Source organism: Xenopus laevis, chromosome 1L (genome assembly GCF_017654675.1).
Source record: "Xenopus laevis strain J_2021 chromosome 1L, Xenopus_laevis_v10.1, whole genome shotgun sequence".
NCBI lineage: Eukaryota > Metazoa > Chordata > Amphibia > Anura > Pipidae > Xenopus > Xenopus laevis.
The window spans coordinates 29740501-29766571 of record NC_054371.1 but is presented as its reverse complement, the minus strand read 5'-3'; the positions used below and the strand labels follow the sequence as shown (position 1 = coordinate 29766571).

The following is a 26071-nucleotide window of genomic DNA, read 5'->3' as shown; positions in this document are numbered from 1 at the left end:
ATTTTGGGTTTGCAACCCCTTTAAAGTATCCGTCTCTGCATTTGTATCCCTCCTTTCAAAAGAAGCGGCAATACAATAGAACAGATTGCCTCCATTGCAATATGACCTGAAGGAGTCTATGACTAGAGAATACAGATAAGAAAGACTTAGCTGCTGGCAAGCCATCTCCCTTTCATGCAAGAATAAACAGCTTTTTAATAGTGATGGGCGAAATTATACGGCAGGCACGAATTCGCTGCGAATTCCACGATTCGCCGCCGGCGAATAGATTCGCAAAACCGCCGTGCAAATTCGCCGGCATCAAAAAAAAATGGACGCAGGTGCAATTTCGCCAAAAATTGCGCTGTTTTTTTGCCGTTTCACAAATTTCACAGGAAATTTGCAAATTTTTCGGCAAAACGCCCCAAATTCACCCATCACTACTTTATAAACAGAATATGATATGTTAAATGAAAGATAAGACCAATGTGAAACAAGGCAATTCATATCTTAGGGACTCCAAAGTAAGGGATAGTCCTAGCAGCAGAACAACTGGCCTTACCTAGCATTAATAATAGAAAGAATGCTGGTTCTTACCAGCTTATATAGACTTAAACTAGATCCTCAGCATTTACATATGGCAACCATTCATTGCTTTAAATAAGAGAGGGTAATATTAATAGGAGAGGCCTGAATAGAAAGATGAGTAATAATAAGTAGCAATAACAATACATTTGTAGCCTTACAGAGCATTTGTTTTTTAGAAGGGGTCAGTGACCCCCATTTGAAAGAGTCAAAAGAAGAAGGCAAATAATTAAATAAACTATAAAATTAAAAGTTGCCCATTCTATAATACACTAAAAGCTAATTTAAAGGGGAACTCTGGGTTCCAAACCAAAATTTGATAAAGAGACCCACATAACAGAAACCCCTAATATACCCATCAAAATAAATAATAATAAATAAATAAATAAATAAATAGATAAATGCTATTTCTATGCTGAAATCAGTTCTTCTCTTTCTGCATCATCTGAAATCCTGGCAGGGAAGGAGGGACTAAACACTGAAGTTACAAATTGTAACAACTTCTCCACAGCTTACAGACAGCATGCAGGAACTACATAACCCACAATGCATTGCACTGGGATGTTCCTTTCCTTATTGAAATCACGTGTGCAGGGAATTGTGGGGTTTGGAGGATGCAGGCTGAGGACAGATGGCTGTTGATACAAAGTAACAGTAGTCAGCCAGCTCAGCAAAGTAGTCAGAGAGATCAGCAGGAGAGCAGGGGGCTAGGCTTGGGGAATTGTTCTAAACCATTAAAAATCATGGAAAATCTGCATATTTTTTAATTGATGTATATTGCAAAGTTACTTGAAATTATGTTTATTTTTCAAAAAGCTTAAGTTATGTGTTTGTGGAGTTCCCCTTTAAGGGGGAACCATCCCTTCAAGCATCCCTATCTGGCCAGTCCAACAATCACTTTCATTTAAATCATTCTATTCACATTTTATTCACATACTTGCTTTGAATAATTGCCCTATGTGTGGCATTCTAAAAAAAAGTACATACAGCAACAATCCATTTATAAATATGATGCAGTTTGCTCTAAAAAATTATATCACAGCTTCGCAGTTCTTTGAATGAGAATTCCTTGTTAAGAAACCCTGAAAGCCAATGGGACTTTTTTTCCTGAAATGCTATTTGTTGACATAATGAAAAGCAAATATGTACATTTTCTAAAAATGGAGCCATTCTGCTTTGAAATGTGCAGTTCTGCTGATCTAGATAAAGTTTCACAGATTCTGAGACAGATAAAGAACAAGACAAATAATAACCAAGTTGCATAAATACAAGAACATATAAATATATATATATATACATACAAGCATATACATATATAAACATTCACTTACATGCAAAAAACTTATTGTAGAGCTAGAGATTACTGTAATTTCTGAAAATGTTGTCTTTCCAAGAAGGCCTCCATGCCCCTTATAAAGACATTAATGTTATGTGACTTTCTAAGCATTTCTCAGCCTCAGGTGTGGAACCATTTGGATTCCTCGTGGTGAAAATTCAGTTTCTCAAGACTAACAGGGTTTTCTATGGGAAAGGGATCCTTGGTATATGTTGTCATGTTGCCTCTCAAGCACCTTTTATCCAGAGAGAACAACCCCACACTTAACAGTCTTTCCTCATGGTTGAAATTCTCCAACCCCTTTTACCATTAGTTGAACGTCTCTGCACTCTCTCCAGCTTATTAATATCCTTCTCAAGGACTAGAGCCCAAAATTGCACCGCATACTTAAAGGAGAACCAAACCCTTATTAATAAAAACACCTACCCACATACCCTACATAGACCCCCCCCCTGCTCCCCCCAGCCTATGTGTAATCTTCGGTAATTGCCCATAAATTTTTACTTACACCTCTTTGCAAATTCAGTGCAGCGGAGCTCACGGGCGCCATCTTCCGGCTCTTCTGTAATCATTGTGTCTTCCTCCGGTGCTTGGGCGATTTCCGTCACTTTCGGCGCATGCGGTGTTGTCAAAAACCTGGATGACTGCTCCAACTGCCCATGCGCCGATATTGCACTTACTTCAAGAGGAAGACAGAAGAGAAGAAGATGGCACCTGTGAGCTCCGCTGTGCTGAATCTTTAAAGAGAGGTAAGTAAAGAATTAGGGGAAATTACCGGGGATTAAACCAAGGCTGGGGGTTTCTTTATTAATAAGGGTTTGGTTCTCCTTTAAATCCATATCATTTAGATTTTTGGGTGAAATTAGCATAGCCAGTTAACAATCTTTTGTTGAAAAGAAATTTTCAGATCCCATCAGCATTACTTTGAACCCTTTAGTGCAAATGTTCTGAAATGGGGCTTTAATGATGCTTCCTAATGTGTTTTGCAATGAGTACATGAGATTTGTTATCAATGAAAACTCTAGATCCAGGATCATTATGATAAGATGTTTCGCTACAACTCTGTTGTCTTGTATTTCCCAAAAGACTGGAAATTTTATGAGTGATCCCATTTTGTTCTTTAAATATAATAATGCACCTTCCTAATATTTGCTGTAAGCTGATGGGTTTTATAGGTCAGTGATTCCCAACCAGTGGCTCATGGGCAACATGTTGCTCCTCAACCCCTTGGATGTTGCTCCGAGTGGCCTGTGGAGGCAAGTTTTAATTGCATAAAAACCATGTTTATTTTTAAAGCAGAATCTCCTGTAGGCTGCCAGTCCACATAGGGACTACCAAATAGCCAATCACAGCCCTTTTTTGGCACACCCTTAGACACCTTTTTCATGCTTGTGTTGCTCTCCAATTCTTTTTACATTTGAAAGTGGCTCATGGGTTAAAAAAGTTGGGGACCCCTATTATAGGTAGATGATGACAATACATTTTAGAACAAATCAGTAATCTGGGCAACTCCGAGTGATGCAAAGTTCCAAGCTAGTAGAAAATTTACAAATTCTCTATCTCATTGATCTACAGCCATTGCTTCCCACAATTGTACAGGTATAGGATCCGCTATCCAGAAACCTGTTATCCATAAAGCTCTGAATTACGGGAAGGTTGTCTCCCATAGACTCCATTTTATCCAAATAATCCTAATTTTTAAATTTGTCTGTAATAATAAAATAATACCATGTACCTGATTCAAACTAAGATATAATTAATCCATATTTAACATTTAAATGATTTTCTAGTAGACTTAAGGTGCATTCTGGATAACAGGTCCCATTTCTGTACAAGCATAAATGATCCATAGCAGATCCAGTTCCTTGCTGGCTTTAGTACTGCAACAGATCCTAATTCTATAATTCAGACAGAGATGATGAACTGATGCTTGCTTTCACATTGCTACTATTAATGCATATTCATAGCAAATTATAAATGCTTAATTAGGTGAGAAGTTTGACATTTTTATTTGGAACCCCCTAGGATTGTATTGGCAGTGTATTTGATTATTCCAGTGGAGACTGGGTATGCTTTCAGAACAGTGATGGAACATAAGGCATTTGAGTATTTACAGATGAGTCCAGGTCTCCTGTGGATCACCCCTGGGTTCCATTAGGGTTGACACTTTTTGTAGACAATAATTGACCTTCCTACCTCATTCTTTACTTATTAATAACCTTGACAACATCTGCCATGCCCAGTCCTATCACTAATACTAGGCAACTAAGGAAGAACAAGGTACTATGTAGACCTGATGATGAAACAATATGTATGAGATCAAGCTGCAATCCAACACATATATTTATAAAAGCTCTATAAAGGAAATTAGCCATGAAGGTCACGTATCTTCCTAAAAAAATAAAAATACTCTTTTGGCAGAAGTCCATAATGAATTATAAAGTCAGCCGATTTATTATTTATAAAGCCAATTTGTTGGCATCTACAAATTCAGCTAATTAAAGAAAATGTTCCCACATTGTAATACAGCATCTGTCCTGCCAAGTACAAAACACCAATAAGGCCCTGTGATATGCAATCGGCTTTTATGGCCTTCCGTTCCCTCTTGTTCAAGCTGCGTGTCACAACAGCTCCACTACTTCAAGCCGGCTTTGGCTTAAACGCCTGGCAGGATTCCTGGGGGTTCTGAGAAAATAATTTCACCAAGTGACATAAATTAATATAACTAATTAACATGATGTTAATTATTTGTAAATTGTATGTTTGGATACACATTACTTGAGAGGCATATGTTACATTCAATGTTTATTGAAACAAGTGACTTCTAATCGCATCTCGTGAGTGTTGCTTTTAGAACACAGTCAGCAAACAGCAGGCACACTAAAAATAAAAATTGCCTCCTAAGGGAATTACATGAATTATTGTGCATAATGAAATGTGTAACTAAAGCAGCAAACTACTTGGAAACGTTAGCTTGAAAATTGCTTAAATTACTCTCATAGGCAATGAAAGGGAGGCTTTATGTGCACCTACTGTACTTGTTCTCTATTGATCTTGCTCCTGACTTTAACTTTGTTAGGCAGACCCTCAAAGAGTTGTTAAAGCTTAGGGATAAGGTACAGCAAATTCTATTGATTGGCTTATGAGTTAAATGGTTACACACTCACATACAGAGTATAAAGGTGCAATAACAGTGGCCTAACTAAAGTGTGCCTGGCCCCCCTGCAAAAGAATCTTCAGAGGAGCCCAGCGTACTAAGATCCTCATCCTCCCGCCCACTTGGCGCCTTCTCCAACTTCCAGCCCTGACCCCGCCCACTCCCTGAACATACTCTGCCCACTCCCCAGCCAGAATCCACCCACTATCCACCCATGCCAAAGCTATCTGATTCTCTGCCGCAGGTAAGATAGTGGCTGGGGAAGGGGGTGAGTTCTTGTTGGCTATAGAGGAAGCAGACAACGCAGTCCAGGCCCTCCTTGTCCCTGCCCCCCCCATGACTACAGGGTCTGCTTCCTCTATAGTTACGGCACTGTGCAATAAATATAACAGCAACACATATAAGGCAAAAGAAGGAAAACTTTAGTTCAAGTATAGTTTTTTACAGCTTCCAATTTTTGTTATTCTTTCATTACTTTGTGTTTTATTTTCCTGTTTTTGAAACCATGTCTTTTTATGAGGATTATACATAAATAAGATCATTCAGGATTGGCTTAAAGCCTAAATCCAGCTGCTGCTAGGTAAAGTTCTCATTTTCAGCCATCCGTTGTTGGAATAGCAGTTCAAATATTAGTTCAAAAGGGGCGAGTTTGCAATTACACATGCAGGGTATTACAGATTTTGAGGGGTAGGATCAAGAGACTGGTTGTTGCTGTTGTTAAATAGAGGTCCCTTAAACTTTTACACAGGAGTCTGGGCCTTTGCCAGTTTTGTAGGAGCTCTCAATAAAACACCAATTAGTTTAGAAGCTTCTAGTTATCAAGTAATAGTTTAAATAAGTTATATGGCTATTTTCTTCTGTCCCCTCTTGCCAAAATGTTTGCTGCAAACAATCCAGGCATGGTGTATAGATTTGGGAGGAATTAGGCTATGGAAATCCATGATGACAACCAGTCATCAATTTTCCTGTGATAAACCAGTTTTGCTTTATCTTTGGGGCGAATTCATAAATATTTGAGATAATAGGGGTCATTTACAACCCTGAAATGCTACCCTGTTTTTACATCAAAAGGTGTTCCTTACACTTCCATTTAGTTGTACTTGGCACCATTTGATGTGCCCCGCCTCCTGTCCAAATTGAGAGCTGTGCGCAGTGATGCAACAAACCCTGTATACTCACTAGTGGTGTGTGGGTCAGGAAAAACTAAACCCGCACCTGGTCCTAACCTGCAAAACCTTAACCCACACCTGACCCTTACCAGCAAAATTTTGCTATTGTGGGATCCGCACCTGACCCATACCCATGTCATTTCATTCTGTGCACTTCTGGTTCCAAGACAGGGAATCTTTGAGAACAGTGGAGTCATGTACTTCTCCAGTCTGACCAGCACCCAACCCTAAGCCATGGTTGGCAAAATTTCAACCCAACCCCAGCCAAGTGGTGGTCAGTCCACAGGTCACCATGGGTTTCGGGTCAACCAGCACATCTGACAGTCACCACGCAGCAATCTTGGTCTGGGTCCAAGCCCCAGACCCTTCTCTTCAGGAGATTCTTTCCCCAACATCCAAAAATCAACCAAAGTGCATAGAGCAAGTCACTCACAAATCTACTTTGGTGGTCCGGGTGCAGAGCCCGAGACCATAGCAATGGTAAACAGACATACACACCACTATTGCAATAGTTCACCTTTTAAAATCAGCCACTTTTAACTCCACATTCATGCCAGAATTGATCTAATTTGACTTGCCCAATGGCTTAACTGGACTAAATCAAGTCTACGGTGCCAGATAGTGATGGGCGAATTTGCGCAGTTTCGATGGAAAATTCGCGAAACGGCGCCGTTTTTTTACCAGCGAATTTTCGTTGCCGTTTCGTGAATTTATTCACCAACGGCGAATCGCGCAAGTTCGCTGCGAATCGGCGCCTGGCGAATAAATTCGCCCATCACTAGTGCCAGATAATGATATAAATAAGAACATTGTTCAGGCATAAAAAATACATAGCTTTGTAAATACCAAGTGGTGTAATGGAAAATCCTTGATCCCAATGCATGTTGTTAGTTTGTATGCACAGACAACAACAGAGCTTTATAAATATGTCAAATATTTTACTCTATATTTCTAAAACACTGCACACCGCTATACAAATATCTCCCTTGATATCTCAAGACTACAAGACAAACTAATTAAGGCTATTTGTGAGATACTGTAAATGTATTAAACGTCCAGTATTATCTGTTCGATTTTTCCCTGCGATGACAGTTCCCTTTTATTATAGAATATTTTAACGTATAGGTGATTTTCTACCAACATATATACTATACTGCCTGCTCTATTCTTCCATTGTGTTTAAAGAATTTTTATAAGACTCCCGTCCATTCTTTATTTTTGCGTAGGAATAAAAGTAGCCATACAGATAAAACTGGTGGTAATACGTTTTGATCTTGCTGCTGTTGGAACGGTTATTTTACCTTTATATTTGGGGTTGACAAGGCAACTGGCAGACCATCTCCCGGTAAATCACCTTAGGGAGTTGAGGGAAAAACACAACATTAGAAGGTTGTGGAGGTGCGCCAGTCCCAGAAAGACCAATTACATAAGAAAGTATTTCTTGCAATAAGAAGCAAAAATATACTGCTATCTATGCTAAGATAAAACAAACACGCAGCTCCTTCCTCAGGGATGATAAATTATAGCTGCACGTCAATGGTATGAAGCAAAGCAGAGCTTGAGGGTTTGCAAAGGTTGCAAATAGTGACTAGCCTACAAACCAAAAACCCATTACAGAACAAGGTGAAATATTTTGCGTAAGGGTAAAGAAACAAGGACTGCGTGGTAGTGTATTGCATCTCCCAGATCCTGCCTTTATGCAGAACACTATTACCTGTTAATCATTTCTTAAAGTGCTCCCAGCCACCCCTTAGAGAAGAAATATATATATATCTGGGCTCGTTATGTGAAAGCTGAAAAGGGAACTACAATTACAAATAAAATAAACAACTAAATCGCAGTTGATATTAAGGGGCTGATTTATTAAATTTCATGAATTATTTTTGCCTCAATCTGAATCAAAAAACTGTGATTGCAGTTTTTTTCTCTTGCTTTTTTTCCTCTCTAACTGACAAGATTTTGTGGTTTGAAAAACTGCAATTGAGAAAAACGTAAAAAAATAAAAAAATTGATGTTGTACCAGCAACCATTGGATGCACCACGTGAACGATCATGTTTGCATTAGTAAATTTCGCTGGTCTGGTTCTACGCGGGTTATTATAGATATCCATTTTTCAGTTCATTACATTTTTGTGAATAAAATAATATAAGCACATAGGCAGTCTCTATAGGTCTCTATTAACACCAGGCCCAGATTTTCTTCTTCGGCGCCCCTAGACTGCCAGGTCCTAGTGCCTGGTTCTCCCCTCCCCCCCACGCACATGCGCCTAGAAACTCTGGGGAGCTGTGAAATTTTGCTGCCCTTAACCGGCGGCCTTTGTGGCATCACCAAAAATTTGGGCCTGATTAACACTGATACCGGCTTGAGTCAAAAATGTCAGGTTGTCTCTATTTATTTATACTAGGGGGTCAATTTATGAAAGTTTGTTGAATGTTCATTTCTCCGAATCGTAAGACTTTTCCGTAATTTATCAATTGTAAAAACCATAAAGTCTACGAATACAAAAGTACGGCAAGTAAAAGCTTTAAAAGTAATACTGTCATGGGAAAACATGTTTTTTTCCAAAAAGCATTAGTTAATAGTGCTGCCGAATTCTGCACTGAAATCCAATTCTCAAAAGAGCAAACTGATTTTTTTGTATTCAATTTTGAAATATGACGGGCTAGACATATTGTCAGTTTCCCAGCTGCCCCCAGTCATGTGACTTGTGCCTGCACTTTAGGATGGACCTGCTTTCTGGCAGGCTGTTATTTCTCCTACTTAATGTAACTGAATGTGTCTCAGTGGGACTTGGCTTTTACTATTGAGTGTTGTTCTTAGATCTACCAGGCAGCTGTTATCTTGTGTTAGGGATCTGCTATCTGGTTACCTTCCCATTGTTCTGTTGTTAAGCTGGCCATAGACACAAATATCCGATCGTACGATTCGTACGACTTTGGTACCGTGTTTGGATAGTCCCAACATTTTTCATCCGGCGGAGATTGGTTGTTTGGTCGATCGGACAGGTTAGAAGATTTCTGTCGGCTGCCGATAATATTTCTGCATGTATTGCAGATCGGACGATTTTCAGAGGGAGACTGTCACCAGCTTTGGTCGGACATAACTTTTTTACGATTGCTGTCAAGGGCAGAACATCGGCTCATCTGTTCTTTTGTACTTTATTTGATCAGAATGGTTAGTGGTACGATGATTCGTATGATCGGATCTTTGCGTCTATGGCCATCTTTAGGCTGCTGGGAGGGAAAGGGAGGGGGTGATATCACTCCAACTTGCAGTACAGCACTAAAGAGTGACTAAAGTTTATCAGAGCACAAGTCACATGACTGGAGGCAGCTGGGAAACTGACAATATGTCTAGCCCCATGTCAGATTTCAAAATTGAATATAAAAAAATCTGTTTGCTCTTTTGAAAAATGGATTTCAGTGCAGAATTCTGCTGGAGCAGCACTATTAACTGATGTGTTTGGAAAAAAAACTATTTTTATATGACAGTATCCCTTTACGGTCATGTCAATGGAAGATCCCTTTCTTTTCTTGCAAAGATGTTTCGTTCGTGGTCTTAGAGGTTTTTGAGAATCAAAACGTTCATTGTTGTACAAATTTTTCATTTGTTCACAAAAAAATTAGTGGTTTACGAACAGCTATTTTCATTCGTACTTTTTTATTTGGATCGTTTAATAACTTTCATGACATTCGTGATTTAGAAATCAAATTTAATTGTGGTTTCTAAAAGCTCTAATTCCACTAAAATTCAACCTTACTAAATGGGCCTCCCCGTGTCTGCTATGTTTTGCCATTCTAGATACTTATGTCTTTAAATGTAAGAGGGTTAAATGGACCAGATTGCTACAACTTAAATATGTCTGAATAGGGACAAGTGAGCAGAGGCCCAACTTCAATCATGGCTCTGGGACACTGTTGCTAGATCTTCAAATGGATGTACCAACACAAATAAAAAAATGTAAAAAAGAAAATGCCAGAAGAAAATACGGGCAAGCTTTTTCATTCTGATTGAGTATTTATATTGCCTTGAATATTAAAACATTTCTAAATAGGGAGAATATTTACATCTCCAGAAAAGGTTTTGGCTGAAGTAAATGTCTTCTATCCTGCATTCTAGGCTTTGAGTGGTTTGCCACAGTCTGTATAGAGAAAATATCAGGTTAACAAGGTGGTGTTGGGTTTTACCTGTCAAATAAATATCATGCCTTTAGGGCACCTATTATTATTATTATTTTTAGTCATTATTTATGTGGCATGATACATAATTTCATTCAAAATGTAATGTAACTGCTCTTTCTGCTCTAGAATCTATAGACTGGGTCTTTCCTACTCATCTAAAGGTGAGAGATTCATTACTAACTCAGTTCAAATATACTGTAATCCTCTCCATCAATCACTAGTAAAAGCCCTGACCAGGCAATCAGTACAGTTCATGTACAGTACAGTTACATATCAGTCAGAATGGCAGTAATCGCTTTGCAACTCAAAGATATTAAAGGGATTCTGTCAAGATTTTTATGGTTTACTTTTTATTTCTAAATTACATATTGCAAATAATTCATTCTACCATTTAAAATTGTATTCTTGAACCAAGAAATTTTTTTTTTTTAGCTGTAATATTGGTGTGGAGGCAGCTATCTCAGTGCATTGTGCCTGATACTGAGCTTTGAGAAGGAGCCAGCACTCCAGGATGGAACTGCTTTGAGACAGCTATTGTTTCTCCCCTTCCCATTGTATTATACTATGACCCTAGGTTGTGTTTGCAGTGCTAAAAGTGGTTTTCCTGCTTTGGTGCTATTCTCATGTCACTAGGTGGGAATTTAGCACTGGAAACAAATCTTTCAGCAGAGGTGTCAAGTAGCTGTTTTCTGGTTAGCTGCCCATTGTTCTGTTGATGTTGGCTGCTCATAGGCTGCTGGGGAGGGAAGGGAGGGAGGGGTAATATCACTCCAACTTGCAGCATAGCAGTGACTGAAGTTTCCCAGAGCACAAATCACATGACCTGAGGGCACCTGAGAAACTGACAATATGTCTAGCCCCTTGCCAAATGTAAAAATTAAATATAAAAAAATCTGTTTGCTCTTTTAAAAAACGGATTTCAGTGCAGAATTCTGCTGGAGCAGCACTATTAACTGATGCGTTTTGAAAAAAAAAAAACATGTATTCCCGCAACAGTAAAATGTAAAAAGTGCAGTAAAATATTTTCCATCTACTTTTATACCTGCAAGTGCATATGACAAGTGCACCTGCCAGTTAGACACAACATTTTCTTCACTCTGCCCCAGAAAGCCCAGAGCATGTCAACCGCTAGCAAGAATCCTGCATACAAACATTGAAATGTACAAATTCACCTAAAAACACTATAATGCAGTATAACCTAGAGACAGCAGGGGAAACCTAAAAATAATTTGCAATATACACTATGGGGTCTGTTTTCTAACATTCAAATGTCCTTTTTTTCCCCACGAATCATATTTTTTCTCTAAATTTTGTTGTTTATTAAATTTAAGAGTAATTCGAATACAACGTTCTCCAAGTAAAAGTAATTGAGGTCCTATAGAAGTTAATGGGAGCTGTGCTGATCCTATTGGACCTTTTTTTTTAACCATTCAGAATTCAGAGGTTTTGGGATTTTTTTTATTAGTAATTATCCGAAAGACTCTAATTTTTAGAGATTTTAAAGATATTCATACTTTTTTGGATCATTCATTTGTATTTTTTTATATTTGGATCTTTTAATACCATTTGTGTTTTTAGATAGATTTTAAATAGATTTTAATCGTGTTTTCAAAAAGCTTTAATACCTCTAAAATTCAACCTTTAATAAATAGGCCTAACTATATTTTATTTTCTGTTTAGCTTTTTTTTTTTTTTTTAACCAAAAGTTCCACTCAGAGTCTTGTAACAATGTCCCACTGATCATTAATACTTGATTTGCAGAGATTCTCCTGGAGAACCTGCCCTTGTGCAGAGCTCAGGCATCAAGCTGGAAAGGAAAGTGATAGTAATTAGAACTGAAAGAAATAGTTCATGGGAGAATATCCAGTGCACCTATAGATTTCTGGATGTCAGCCGTATAACACCATTGCACAATGGGCTTTGTAGGTTCAGAAATATTGAGGTTTCTCTTTAGTTGCACTTACTGAACAATTTTACCATGTTTGAAAACTAACTTGCAACAGAAAAGACATCTGTAGTGCGAGTAATTTATTATAGAAAGCAAACACAGTGCCATCAACACCACTATTTATTTGCGAAACCAAAAATAATATGTATGTATAGAGTTTATTATGTAGAAGCTCCTGACTTGTGTGTTCACTGTAATAAGGCATTTCCATTTTCAAAGATGAACTATAATCCATGTTGATGGTTAAGCAATTTTTTTGTCCTGTTTTTCAGTAGATTTACTATATGGTGCTCAAAACATTCCAGATAATAGATCTGATATCTTTATTACTAAAAGGGTAGGAAGGAGAGAGACTCAAGTTATAGGCTTGGGCCAGAGTTATCATTAAGAAAGAGTGGATCTATTCAGCCTAAAGGAGGATAAGCATCTCAAAGTGATGAAAATATTATATAGAAGATGGACTATGGGAAAGTTAGTCAATATTCAAAAAAGTTGCACCTGTCAAGGCTAGGCATTTAGTACCTGAAAGTGAGGAGGAAATCTGGAAATGTGGGGTTGAAGTCAAGGCAAGGGTCAGGGCAGGTGCCAAAGTTTCAGAAATGGGAAGGCCAATATTATGTCAATATACCAGCAGATCAAACCAAATAGGAATGCACTAGTATGATAAAACTAAAAAAAGAAGCTCTCCTTCAGGTCCAAATAGTTATAATATAGCTATAGCATTTTATTTTACATTTACATTAAAGGACAAGGAAAGTTAAACTAAAGAAGTAGCTAGAAATGCTGTACATTATGTTTTGTGCTTCTGTACCAGCCCAAGGCAACCACAGTCCTTTAGCAGTAAAGATCTGTGTCTCCAAAGATGCCCCAGTAGCTCCCCATCTTCTTTTCTGCTGATTCACTGCACATGCTCTGTGCTGCTGTCACTTACTGAGCTTAGGGACCCACTCACAATATACAGTACACATAGAATAGAAATGTCACAATATAAGGCTGATTAGTAATTAATGCAGATAATTACTATATGGCAGCACAGAAACCAGTGCAATTAGCATCAGAATTTAATAATCAGCCCTGTAGCATCAGCTTATATTACAGGGGAAGCTCATTTTCTGCTGGATAATTAGTGACGAGCCCTAAGCTTAGCTTCTCAACAGCTGCTCAGAGCCCACTGAGCATGTGAGTGTCACAGACACTTTCCAAGATGGTGACCCCCCTGTGACAAGTTTGAAGTCCTGGATCATTGCTGCTATTGACAAGCTGAAACTTTAGGCTGGTGCAATAAGTTCAGTATATAAAATATGAAAATTTTATTCATATTTTCTATTCATTTTTAGGAGAAGAACAAAGCGGTTCAGACACCATAAGGTGATGTAGTTACCATGGCATACAAGATCACGCATTTCATGCCTGTTTCCGGCACTACATCAAAGGCACTTACTGTAAATGTGGCCAACAAGGGGCAAGACTGGGTTTTTAAATATGAATTTGACACCAAAACATGGAGTCCTTGCTGCGATTACATCACAGCATGAAAAAGGACTAGAGATCATTGCACCCATGATGATATGAGATCCTTGCATCCTCCCATTACTGTACATTATGGATAGTGGCTACTGTACATCTTATGTAGATTAAGTGATGCCACATTTGGTAAATGTGTCTAGTAAAAAGACTTTTAGACTAGTGCCAATTGTGACCAATGTGCAGACATACTAGCCCAAACATGAAGAGAAAAATGGCATGCTTCCCATGTATTTACTGGGCAGTAAATGCGATCATCATGTGATTCTTCCTACTTACCTTTGTATAGTCATATGCCAGTGTCTATCCTCATACAAATGTGCATGGTTTTGTTAAAGGTGGACAGACCCATGAACTGGAGAGGACTGATAAGAAAGGAAGGGAAGGGAGATCCTCTGAACTAGACAGAGCAAGTAAAAGAAGCGACTAAAATCATTAAATACACAGTCCAACATGCTGCATTGGCTTGCACAACACAAATAAACCATATCCTTTCCCATTAGTTCAGAGAAACAGAAGATAAATGTGTTTCTAACAGCTGAAACTCTCTCATATTATCCTAACATTGCTGGGAAGAAATGGAAATGAAAGGGCAAAGTGTACACCATACAGATGCAGATAAGCGCACTCCCCTAAATATTACAGTTTAACCCGGGAAGCCTCATATTGCCTGCCACTGATATATATAAATGATCTCCAGGTAAACAAATACACCTACAGAGGATTCATACTGATTGAACAAACAGCTAAATCAGAGGAGATAAATCACTTGTGCGAGTCTGTTTCTCTAAATATCAGCCAGGAGCTGCTTCTCTAAACTGGAATATAATAAAGGTTAAATCAGAATTTATCCACACCAACAAGCCAGCGCTGTTGCATGACTTCAACCAAATAAAATGTATTTCCTTGTATACTGCAGTTTTTCTACAAACAATGGTAAAAAAATAAAAAACATGAACAGATGAGAAAATACAGAACTTTAAAGTGGAATTCAGATCACGAAAAAAGGAGCTTTCAATGAAAAAATAGCAGCTGCCAGGGTAGATTGATGATACAACCACCTATTTTAAAAATTACCAGAGAAAATCTGCAGTATGTTTTATATTTATGCCTATTTATGGAGCATTTGCCAAAAATAATCTTCAGAAATGGCTAAACAATTTACAGTTAAAGACGTTTAACCCAATAGTGGCCAATTTTTAGATTGCTCTCTACTCCCTGATGTTGATCTAGAGAACAGAGGATGAGCCTTGACCACAAACAGTTTCATTCTCTCCTTTCGTCCATCATTCAGGGAGGTTCCTATCAATCAGACTGAAGAAATAAATGCTCAGTAGGGGTAAGGTTTGTCTACTCCATCATAAAGTTAATTGTTGGGTGCAAGGTGTGCTTTTTAGCTACAGTTCTACCAATTATTTCCATGTACTGCTTAACACACACCAGACTTAATTCAATGTCTACCTACATCACAGGGCACCTAACCTCCTGGAAATGCACCCACCCCCCAAAAAAAAATAACTAAGGGCCTACACTGCCCATTCTCTCCATGGAGGAAATAATACTGACAATTTCAGCAGTACAATCAGACAGACTTTAGCCTGGAGCCACTTCCAACGGAGATGCCCTGCTGTGCCATGTCATAACATAACCTGCTGTTGAATCATCCAGATTTTAAGGTTAAAATAAATTTAGAATCGATAGCTGAAAAAGGAAAATGTTTTGCAAGTTTTTCAAGAACCACTAAGTACAGTTTTAATAGCAGTAAAAGGGATGCTTTGCACTTTAAGGCTTCTCTGGTACAGTTGTTGGTTTTATATATTCAGTTCCTGTAGGAAAAACTCTTTACATTTGTAGTTTGGTAACATTAGGAACATGCTCCACTGCAGTTAACCATAGTATATTCCATAGTCTATTGAATATTCAAACTGCCCAGTAAAAGATTAACTGCTGGTTGTTTACTGTGGGTTGAAGGGCTAGGATAAATGCAACAAAGTCTTATATAACAGGAAAAAAAAGCATTTAAGACCTTGAAACGTTATTGTCACTTAGCCCTGTCCTTGCCCTTATTTTGATATGTTTTTACTTTTAGTGATATTAAGGGGGTTATTTATCAAAGGTCGAGTTTGTGAGGTTTTTTTTCTACCTTGAATAAACTCACAACTAGAATGTTTGTTTATTTATGAAAAAAACCCAAATGTAAAAAACTAGATTGAATGCAACCGGGGTGAAAAACTGGAATACTCAAATTGATGTGTTACTCAAGTTATTGGTGATTAAAAACCTTGAATAGCTTGAATTGATTGAGTTTTTGAGTGCAAACCACCGAAAAATACCTGATCATCATGAAGGCTAAAAACATATTCAAATGGTTCAAGGGACCTCTGCCATTGTCTTCTACATGACCTCGACAGGTTTTTGCTAAAATATTATAATACTAAATCTCGAAAAATTCAAATTAGTTTTCCTGAAAAATTTTAGTTTTTACCTAAACTACCCTTGAAAAACTTGAATCTTTTGGGAAAAACACTACACTATTGTGTGCTGGTTTTGTGTAAATATCTTGTACCATTATGTCTCATCTGTAAAAAATTTATGTATGCAGTTTTTGCATATTTATTTCATGACCTAATCTTGAGTTTGCGGTGTAGTTTTGTGCCCCAGTGCGTATGATGGGTATTAATGAGCTGGAGAGAGTGCAAAAATGTGCAACTAAACTTGTTAGAGGGATAGAAGACTTAAATTATGAGGGGATACTTTCAAGGTTGGGGTTGTTTTTGCTGGAGAAAAGGGGGACATGATTACACTTTACAAGTACTTTAGAGAATTTTATAGACGAGTAGAGGGGAATTTCTTCTCCTTTATGGTGGCCATACATGGCCTGAACTTTTAGATATATGACCAATAGTCCACAGGCCCAATGGACAGATACCATATGAGGGGACAGTGCAGTACAACCTTTTGATTGTCCCCATCATTCCAGAAGACAGCCCCAAAGATTGGGACAGGAGTAGGTGAAGAGGGGCTGTGGCCGATGCATCTTACACTGGCAGATAAGATTTTCCAGAATGTCCAATCCACAAAAGATACGAAAGATAGTATTTATGTGTTTGAACATATGTTCCAGCTTTAGACTTAATAAATAAATCCTCATCTGGTTCTTTATCATGAGGGCAGTGATGCTATAGAAAGTTCTTCCCATTGATGTTGTGTTGGAAGATTTAATACAGTCCATGATATCAGAAGATTTCCAGGACTACTTTAGTATAATGATTGGTCTCTTGCCTACTGTCAGTCAGTAATGCTGGGCGATGCATTTTTTATGTAAATTAGCTATGTAACTATGTATGTATACTTTTCTATCAGGGTTATTACATATGGGAGCTTTCAGGTGTCATATGTCAACCATATGAAATAGTCATGCATAAAACAAATACTAGGGATGCACCAAATCTCTAGTGTTTATTATTTGGTTTAGCCAAGCAATTGGATTCGGGGGAATCCAAATCCTCCTGAAAAAGGCAGATCCAGAATCTTGGCCGAACCAAATCCAAATCCATAAAATACCATGACTTTTCATCATGCAAACAAGAAAGTTCAAACATGTTTAACCCTTCCTTCCCCTAACGTGCATATGCAAATTAGGGTTCAGTTTAGTTCGGTATTCAGCCGAATTGCAAAACAGTGGATTCAGTGCAGTGCAATAAATACCTACTGAATATTTTCTTTAGCAGCATAATTGACTTAACCTGCAAGTGCGGAGAAGCAAACCCTTTTTTATTTCTTCTGCAGGCTTATTGGAACTTACAGAGTTAAGTGAGTTCTTCTGCTAGAGGCAGCCTCCCTACATTTGATATGAACTGCAATGTATGTATAGAAAGCGTTGTCACGGAGCCACCCATATTGAAAAACATGCACGCACAATACATACGGGTGCTAAGCTATGCATTTATCTCTATTAAAATATATTTAGTTAAATTTAAAAAATTCAGTTGGTAAAAATTATTACAATTATCACAGGGATGACCCAAAATGTATTTCCTTGCCATTTCAAAATAACCACTACCGCAAGTGAGAAAACTGTACAGATCAGGGATCAGTAACCATCTGTATGGAAGTTTAATTACAAATTCCAGTATGACTGTGGCACTGGGAGGTGAGGGAACTGTAACTCAACAAGAGTTGAGGTGTCCAAGGTTACCCATTCATGGGATTAAATAATGTTGACCACTATTATAAGATCTCACTATTAAAATGCTGTTTCTCCCTGTTTTTCTGACAGCAATTGGAAGGACTCTTATTCCTCGATACTTTAGCACAGTGTTCGAAGGCGGTGTTACGGATCTCTATTACATTCTCAAGCACTCCAAAGAATCATACCACAACTCATCCATCACGGTGGACTGTGATCAATGCACTATGGTTACTCAGCATGGGAAACCCATGTTCACAAAGGTAATAGCAAAGCCTTTATAAAGCCGTTTTTTTTGCTTCGCTGACATTGATTGATTTTTTTCCCCTTTGCAATATAACATTACAGTACAGGAATACTAATGTAAAACTACAGTTGGTTACTTTGAACTAGAGCATGCTGTAAAAACTACAGATGTAAAGATAGCTTATAATGAGACTACATAATACATGGTGTTTTAAAGGTATCACCCTTAATATATAGGGCATTTGTTTTCCCATGTACTAATCCGGCATTGGATAATAGAGCAGGAATGCGCTGGCATTGGTTCTACGCCTCTCTAAAGTAGACATTCCTCATGCAAGAGACTAATACAAAGCTTTGTGAGGGGCTGATTGCTTCAATATTGTCACCAGCAGCCTTTTCAGAGTTAAAAAGTATACTCAACATCATTCAGTTATATGGAACTACTAAGTTACGTAACCCGTTATAGTAATAGTATAACCAACAAAGATTTTAACACAATCATGGCATAAAAACAAGAGTAATAGAGAGTCTTATTAACAAGAACTCAAGGAATAAAAGATGTATGATTCTTAAAGAGAACTGGTGATTAGCATTTATGGAATGCTGACTTCAAATATTCTAAAAATTATTAAAAAATTCTATATGTTTGTTAGAGAGAATTGGGGATTCTCATTTATGGAATGTTGACTTTAGAAACCCTAAGGTCCACTAGACAGGCCTTGTTAAGCAAGTGAGACTTTAGGGAAAGTTTGAAGGGAAATGGAAAGTCAGAGAATTCCTGAGACAGACAGAAAGTCAAGAGATATCGTGCAGGTGAGAATGCAATGAGGACAATAGAGTAGATGGACCGAAGTAATGAGATCTTAAATGTAGGAACAGCTATATTGGTAAGGTCTCTGAATGGGGTTAGTGGTAAGAGTTCAACTAAGTTTGAAAGATAAACTAAAGAGATTCATACAGTATTGGGTTTAATTAATGTGTAAAAGATTTTTTAGTAGACTTAAAGTATGGAGTTCCAAAAACCACAGGTCTTGAGTATACTGGATAAGAGGTATAGGACCTGTTATTGGAACTCCATCATTTGTCAGACTAAAGAAATGCAAACTGAAAGTGCACAAAATGAAACTGCTCTTTAGGTAACGTTGTTTCCAGAAAATAGTCTGGCAATGAAGGAGTTGAAAGTATTCTAGCCATCTGCAGCAACAGCTTTTGAATGCTCAGGCTAAAATTGCTCGTAAATGTGGTATTTGGACAAAAGATTTTATACACTGCCTGTGTTCAAATCCAAAAATTATGTGTTTGGTTGATACATTAAATGACAAAATAATTTTAAATGGGACTGCCTCAGGGATGAATTAGTAGTGCAATGTTTGACTGTTTATAGCATGCCATAGTAACCAATTAGAATTTTATCTGCTGATATTTATTCAAACAGAAGCAAACATTACACCAACTTGTTATTATGTGACCCCAGTGCAAAGTACTACATGTAGTACATATATGTATTGTATCGAATACAATATAATATATCTCGCTAAAAGTATCTTGACACCCCTGCCCAAGAACTCAAACTCAGAGTTTTAATGTTAAAACATTTTTGGTGTGTAATGTTGGGTGAACAGCCCTTGTATGCAAATGTTATTCAATTTCAGCCAGTTGGGTTGAGGTCAGGGTTCTCTGCTGACCAGTCAAGTTCTTCCACTCCCTTCTTATCAACTAGACTCTGTAGAGACCTCACTTTGTGCATGGGGGCATTATAATGCTGATATAGGAAAGAATCCAAAAACCACTGTCCCCCCAGGAAACTCATTTCCACCTCATCTCAAGTACACTTCTCCCACCAATGCATGCAAACCTTGATGATAGGCTTGTGTGTGGCTGCTCACCCACAGGAAAAAGCAAATTTTCGCTAAAAAAGCCCACTTCGTCCTTTAGTAAAGTTGCCCATAACTAACGTAATATGTAACGTTGACTTGATGAAAAGCAGAAGCCTTGTAAAAGTGAGTGAATCAGATTTAATCACGTAAATGCCAACAGCAGAGATGAAAATAGAAGGCAAGTCAATACCAACCAGTGATTGAGGAAAAAAGGCAAAATAATAATAAGTCAAGGCAAAGATCCGTCAAGATGGCAAACAAGAGCAGGTCCATGGAGCAGGAGGTGGTTGAGACAAACAGCAATCAGGCTTAAGTCCATGGAGCAGGCGGTGGTTAAGACAAGCAGCAATCAGGCTTAAGTCTGTGGAGCAAGTGGTGGTCGAGACAAACAGCAATCAAGCTTAAGTCCATAGAGCAGGTGGTGGTCAAGACAAGCAGCAATCAGGCTTAAATCCTTGGAGTAGGCGGTGGTCTAGACAAACAGAAATCAGGCTTAATTCCTTGGAGCAGGTGGTGGTCTAGACAAACAACAATCAGGCTTAAGTCTTTGGAGCAGGCGGTGGTCTAGACAAGCGGCAATCAGGCTTAAGTCCATGGAGCAGCCAGAGCTGGGAAATCAACAAGTACAAGGGTTCAGACAAGGAAAGAACTTAGGCTGAAGCAGAGGGGGGAGGAGTGGGGGCAAGATAACCAAACTAATTTAAATGATTCAGCAAAGGGAAACAGAAAGGAACTGGCGTATATAGGCACCTAATAACCAGAATATACAGTTAACCTTCATAAGAGTGAGGGTGGAGACAGAGAACATAGCAGGTGTCTATATGGACAGTCAGGAACTGTAAACTCTAAATGCCCCAGCAGCTCAGCAGGATACTACATATACGGAATGAATATGATGAAAGCCAAGGTTTGAATCCCTGAGAGTCCTGACATCTTGGCTGTTAAAACTGAGGAAATGTCATTTCAATGTGTTTTCCAGATACTTTTCACCAAATTGTGTCCCGATACTTTTGGCCATTTGCTGTATTGCGTGCAGGATGATATGGTGCGGAATTATTACATACGGGAGGCACATCTATCAAAGGTTGAATTAAGAATTCGTTTGAGTTTTTTAAAACTCCCCTAAATTCCCATAAATTCGAAATTCGACCAATTGAAATGTATTATTAAAATAGAATTTTACCAACTTGGACGAATTGAAACAACCCGAAAATTCGATTTTCTGAAAAAAAAACTTGAATGTTAGGAAGGCTGCAAACAGCTCCAAATTGATCCCTGGACCTCTTCCATTGACTTAAACAGCAATTCGACAGGATTTAGGTGGCGAATAGTCGAATTAGAACTCTTAAAGGGCTAGAGTATCATAAGTCTCGAAAATCTAATTCAAAAAACTCAAATAGAATTTGAATAACTCCCCAGTCGAATTTGACAATTTGGACCATAAAAATTCAAATTTTCAATTCGAGCTTTGATAACGCTACCCCTTAATGTGTATACTGTAGGTAAACATACCTATACTAAAATAACTGTGGATCTTAAGATCCTAATAGAAGTATTTTAATTACTTTAAGTGAAATCTCAGCTTCTCAAGTCTCTGGTGCCCATTGGTTCATTGTTCTTTCCTATGTGAACAACGATTTCCCTCTGTCTCTCTATAATGTCCTCTTGTCCCCTCGCAAGCACCTTTTCTCCAGCGCTAACAACCCCGACCTTGACCTTAATTCTGATTAACACAATATAATTACTGTTCATCAAATCCTACAGATCTCATCATGTACATTCAGCCCCAAAAAGCAAAGGAGAAATATAAACCTGGATAATTCACGTTTATGATAATAATATGCCCTACAGTCACCAGTGTCATCATCCAAAGAGATTTTGAACAATCACGTGATAGATTTTGATAGCTTGGCATAACATTCATGCCTTCCTAGAGAGTGATTGTTAGCTTGTTATGCTGGAAATAGAAAACTGCGTGTGACCATTTTCAAGGGGAACTGGATCAATAGGAATGGTGGTGGAGGTGATGGGTAATTTTCCAGACATTTATACATTTGCCTTTATTGTCTCATTGTACAAATAAATCATTATATTATGTGAAATGTGTACAGGCATAGAGTGCGAACTTTACAGAACGTTACCTTTTTAGCCAGAGTTTCCTTCACCACCCTGGCGAACTGATAAGCTACATCCTCCTCAATCTTATGTCAGTGACATCATATCCTGTATGCCGAAAACTCATAAAAGTTTGGCGTCTTTTCACTTTTTAAAGCAGGATTGCTTTCAAAAGTCCTAACTGTTAAAAAATGTTTGTGTTAATTTTTTTTAACCAATTTGAGGGGCATGCCACATTTGTTTTAGGATGGGCTCATGTCTTATAAAATAGTCTTTATTTTGCTTCCTTGGACATTTGTAATAATAAATGGCCACTTCGAGCATTTGCACCAACATCTCTAATAAAGACATATATACAACCTATATGTACCCACCCTATTCAAACGCACTTGATCGTACGTTTCGCTAGGCAGAATCCAATTGCTAGTGAAAGATCGCTAAGAAATGCTCGCGCCGACGAATTAACACTAGCAAAACGTAGCCAGCATTCGGCTGCTGATACGCAACTTTGCATTTTAGTGAATTAGCGTAGTGGTAAAGAATGGCGTGAAGTGTTGAGGAGCGTTCGCTAGCGAAAATGTGTTGGTGCATGTTGCATATGGAAAATTCTATTTTAAATACCTTGTAAATGGAATCAAAGATTCAGAACTTTAATTCAAGGTGCATGAATATAAACTGGACTCCTTGGCTGCAGAGTGTGTTGGAATTGACCAGATTTATTTTAGTGAATGAAACTGAGACGAATACGTTTCACCAGATGTAAATATGCCTCTATTTACAATGACTCTGGTCAATAATATAGATTTCCTAGAGCCATCGCAATGCCCCACTGCATTCATCTGAAGCAAGTTTCTTATCAATGGGAACAGTGTCTTAAATTGCCAGCAGATATGGAAAATTGAATTATAACTGTAATGGAAGTCCTGATTAAACCTCTCCCACCAACCAAGTATTTTGGTTATATATCTAACGTGGATAGATGAGGGTAAGGTTTCTAATCTCTATAAATTGTTTTATAACTGCTAATTAATTGCCAGTATTTCTCTGAGAAATGTTTAGCAGCATTTGAGACTATTATGCTCATTAAAAATGTTTTTCCTGTGCTATATAATTTAAGGGGTTCCTTATATCTCAGTGACCCTCAACCTTTGGCTGTTGCTCCCAGGAGTCTCAAAGCAGGTGCTTATTTTTGAATTCCTGGCTTAGAGGCAAGCTTAAAGCAAGCCATAGACTCAAAGATCCGCTCGTTTGGCGACATCTCTAAACGAGCAGATCTTTCCCCGATATGCCACTAACGGCATGGCCATATCGGGGGTAATCCGAACGTTCGGCCGTATGGTCGAACGATCGGATTACAATATGCCAAGAGGCTCTGACGGGTCAGTCAGGTAAATATCAAACCTTCCCGATCGATATCTTGGCCAGATATTGATCGGGAAGACCTGTCGGAAGCCCCCGTACATGGGCAGATAAGCTGTCAAATTGGTCTAAACAACCGATATCGGCAGCTTTATCTGCCCATGTATGGCCACCTTTAGTTACATAAAATCTAGTGTACTGCCTGTGGGCTGCCAGGCCACATAGGGACTACCAAATAGCCAATCAGAACCCTAAATTGGCATCCCTAGGAACTTTTTGCAACTTGTGTTGCCCCCCAACTTTTTTTACATTGTAATGTGGCTCACGGGTAAATAATGTTGAGGACCCCCGTTATATTTAGTCCCATTCATAACTGCCCTTAAAGTTTATGAAAATGGCAAACACATTGAACACTTAGTTTAGGATTCTCTCTACTAAAGTTCATAACATTTATCTATAACTTATCACCCATTAATGCTGCAATTTCTTCTTCAGTTTCTCACTTGAGTTGTTTACTTGACTTTTTAGCTCAATCACTCTCCTAATTAATTTTGTTTAGGACTCATAGTCATATAGTCATTTAATGCAATAGTCATTTTTTTTTCTTTTAAAAATCTTCTGGACAGTAAAAGGATCACTAAAAAAAACAATATCAATAGACTTATGAAGAACATGGATCACTGGGACAGCTTGCTGTTTGCAAAGAAAAGGGATAAAGGAAGGGTTGTGGTGATGCAAGAAAATATGGTTGAAGTTTATTTCACATTGGGATCAAACTTCCAGAGGTTTTTCTCTCCCCCCCTGTCGTACAAGTGATTTTAGCACTGGTTACATTACATGCTTGTATCTCCCCCTGTAGATTGAATCACTTGGAGAGCACAAGATGGTTTATTACCAATCATTAAACCAATCATTAAAGTCAATGTTGCTGTTAGGTAGAAGTACTCCAAGAATCTTATACTGTATATTACATTGCCCTTATGGGGCTTTTATACTGTTTTCCCCAGATATAAAAAAAACGACAGATTTGTTAAAACATAGTGCCATATGTTTATTGTTTTCTTTATAAGTGTGGTATTGTATGGAAAGTGCCGTATTGTTTGACTCTAGTGAGGCATTCTCTTTGAACAGATGCATGTCTGACAGCCTATCCAGCCTTTCTCCATATGCTCAATGCATACAGTGTGAACATTTTTTTGACTTTGTATTTATTATGGTCACAATAAATCCAGCAGCTTTCACATGGGAGCTGGATTTTATTTCTTACCCTTAAAGGGCATGTAAAGGCAAAAAAATATATATAACATTTTTACTATCTTTAATGAAAAAGAAACCTATCTTCAATATACTTTAATTAAAAAATGTGTACCGTTTTTATAAGAAACCTGACTGTATGCAGTGAAATTCTCCCTTCATTTACTGCTGTGGATAGGAATTCTCAGATGGTCCCTAACTGCTGAGCAGGGAAACAATCATACTTATGAACAGCAGGGGGAGCCCCCGCCTTACTTCCCAGCCATGCAGAACTCAAGCAGCTTTGTTTATGACGATCCCTAAGCAGCCCAGACCACACTGAGCATGTGCACAGTCTTAGTCTTGCAAAGATGTATAACAAAGTTAAAAGATGGTGACCCCCTGTAGCCAACTTTGAAAGCATAAATTATTTGTTTGATTACTCTTGTGGTACAGTATTTAGTTTATATTTAGTATACAAAATATAGCATTTCTAGCCTTATTCTATTTTAGACTTTACATGCCCTTTAAAGGAACAGTTCAGTGTAAAAATAAAAACTGGGTAAATAGGCTGAGCAAAATAAAAAATATTTCTATTATAGTTAGGCAAAAATGTAATGTATAAAGGCTGGAGTGACTGGATTTCTAACATAAAAGCCAGAACACTACTTCCTGCTTTTCAGCTCTCTAACTCTGAATTAGTCAGTGACTTGAAGGGGGGCCACATGGGACATAACTGTTCAGTGAGTTTCCAATTGATCCTCAGCATTCAGCTCAGATTCAAAAGCAAACAGTTATGACCCATGTGGCCCCCCTCAAGTCACTGATTGGTTACTGCTTGGTAACCAATCAGTGGAAACCAAGAGAGCTGAAAAGCAGGAAGTAGTGTTCTAGGCTATTATGTTACACATCCAGTCACTCCAGCCTTTATACATTACATTTTTTCCTAACTAAATATTTTAGAGGCATTTTTTATTTTGCACAGTCTATCTATTTACCTAGTTTTTATTTTTACACTGAACAAGTCCTTTAAATGGTAGAGAATGGCCACAGTGTGACTAATTCATTTTATGACTGAAGGAAATGAATGGTATTCCACAAAAGAGATAGATTTGATGGAATAAGATGGTTAGTGGAATGATGTTAGCATGGGGATAAAGGTAAGTGTCATC

The 26071-nt window shown here is 38.1% G+C and overlaps 1 protein-coding gene across 3 annotated transcripts in view; it reads left to right on the top strand.

Annotated features, from left to right (window-relative positions):
• ldb2.S (LIM domain binding 2 S homeolog) overlaps positions 1 to 26071 on the top strand; it is a 169746-nt gene that overhangs the window by 92541 nt on the left and 51134 nt on the right. For all 3 annotated transcript variants that reach the window (XM_041582597.1, NM_001095715.1, XM_041582599.1), the window contains 1 exon segment: positions 18160 to 18332. In XM_041582597.1, the coding sequence (XP_041438531.1) occupies positions 18160 to 18332 (173 nt within the window).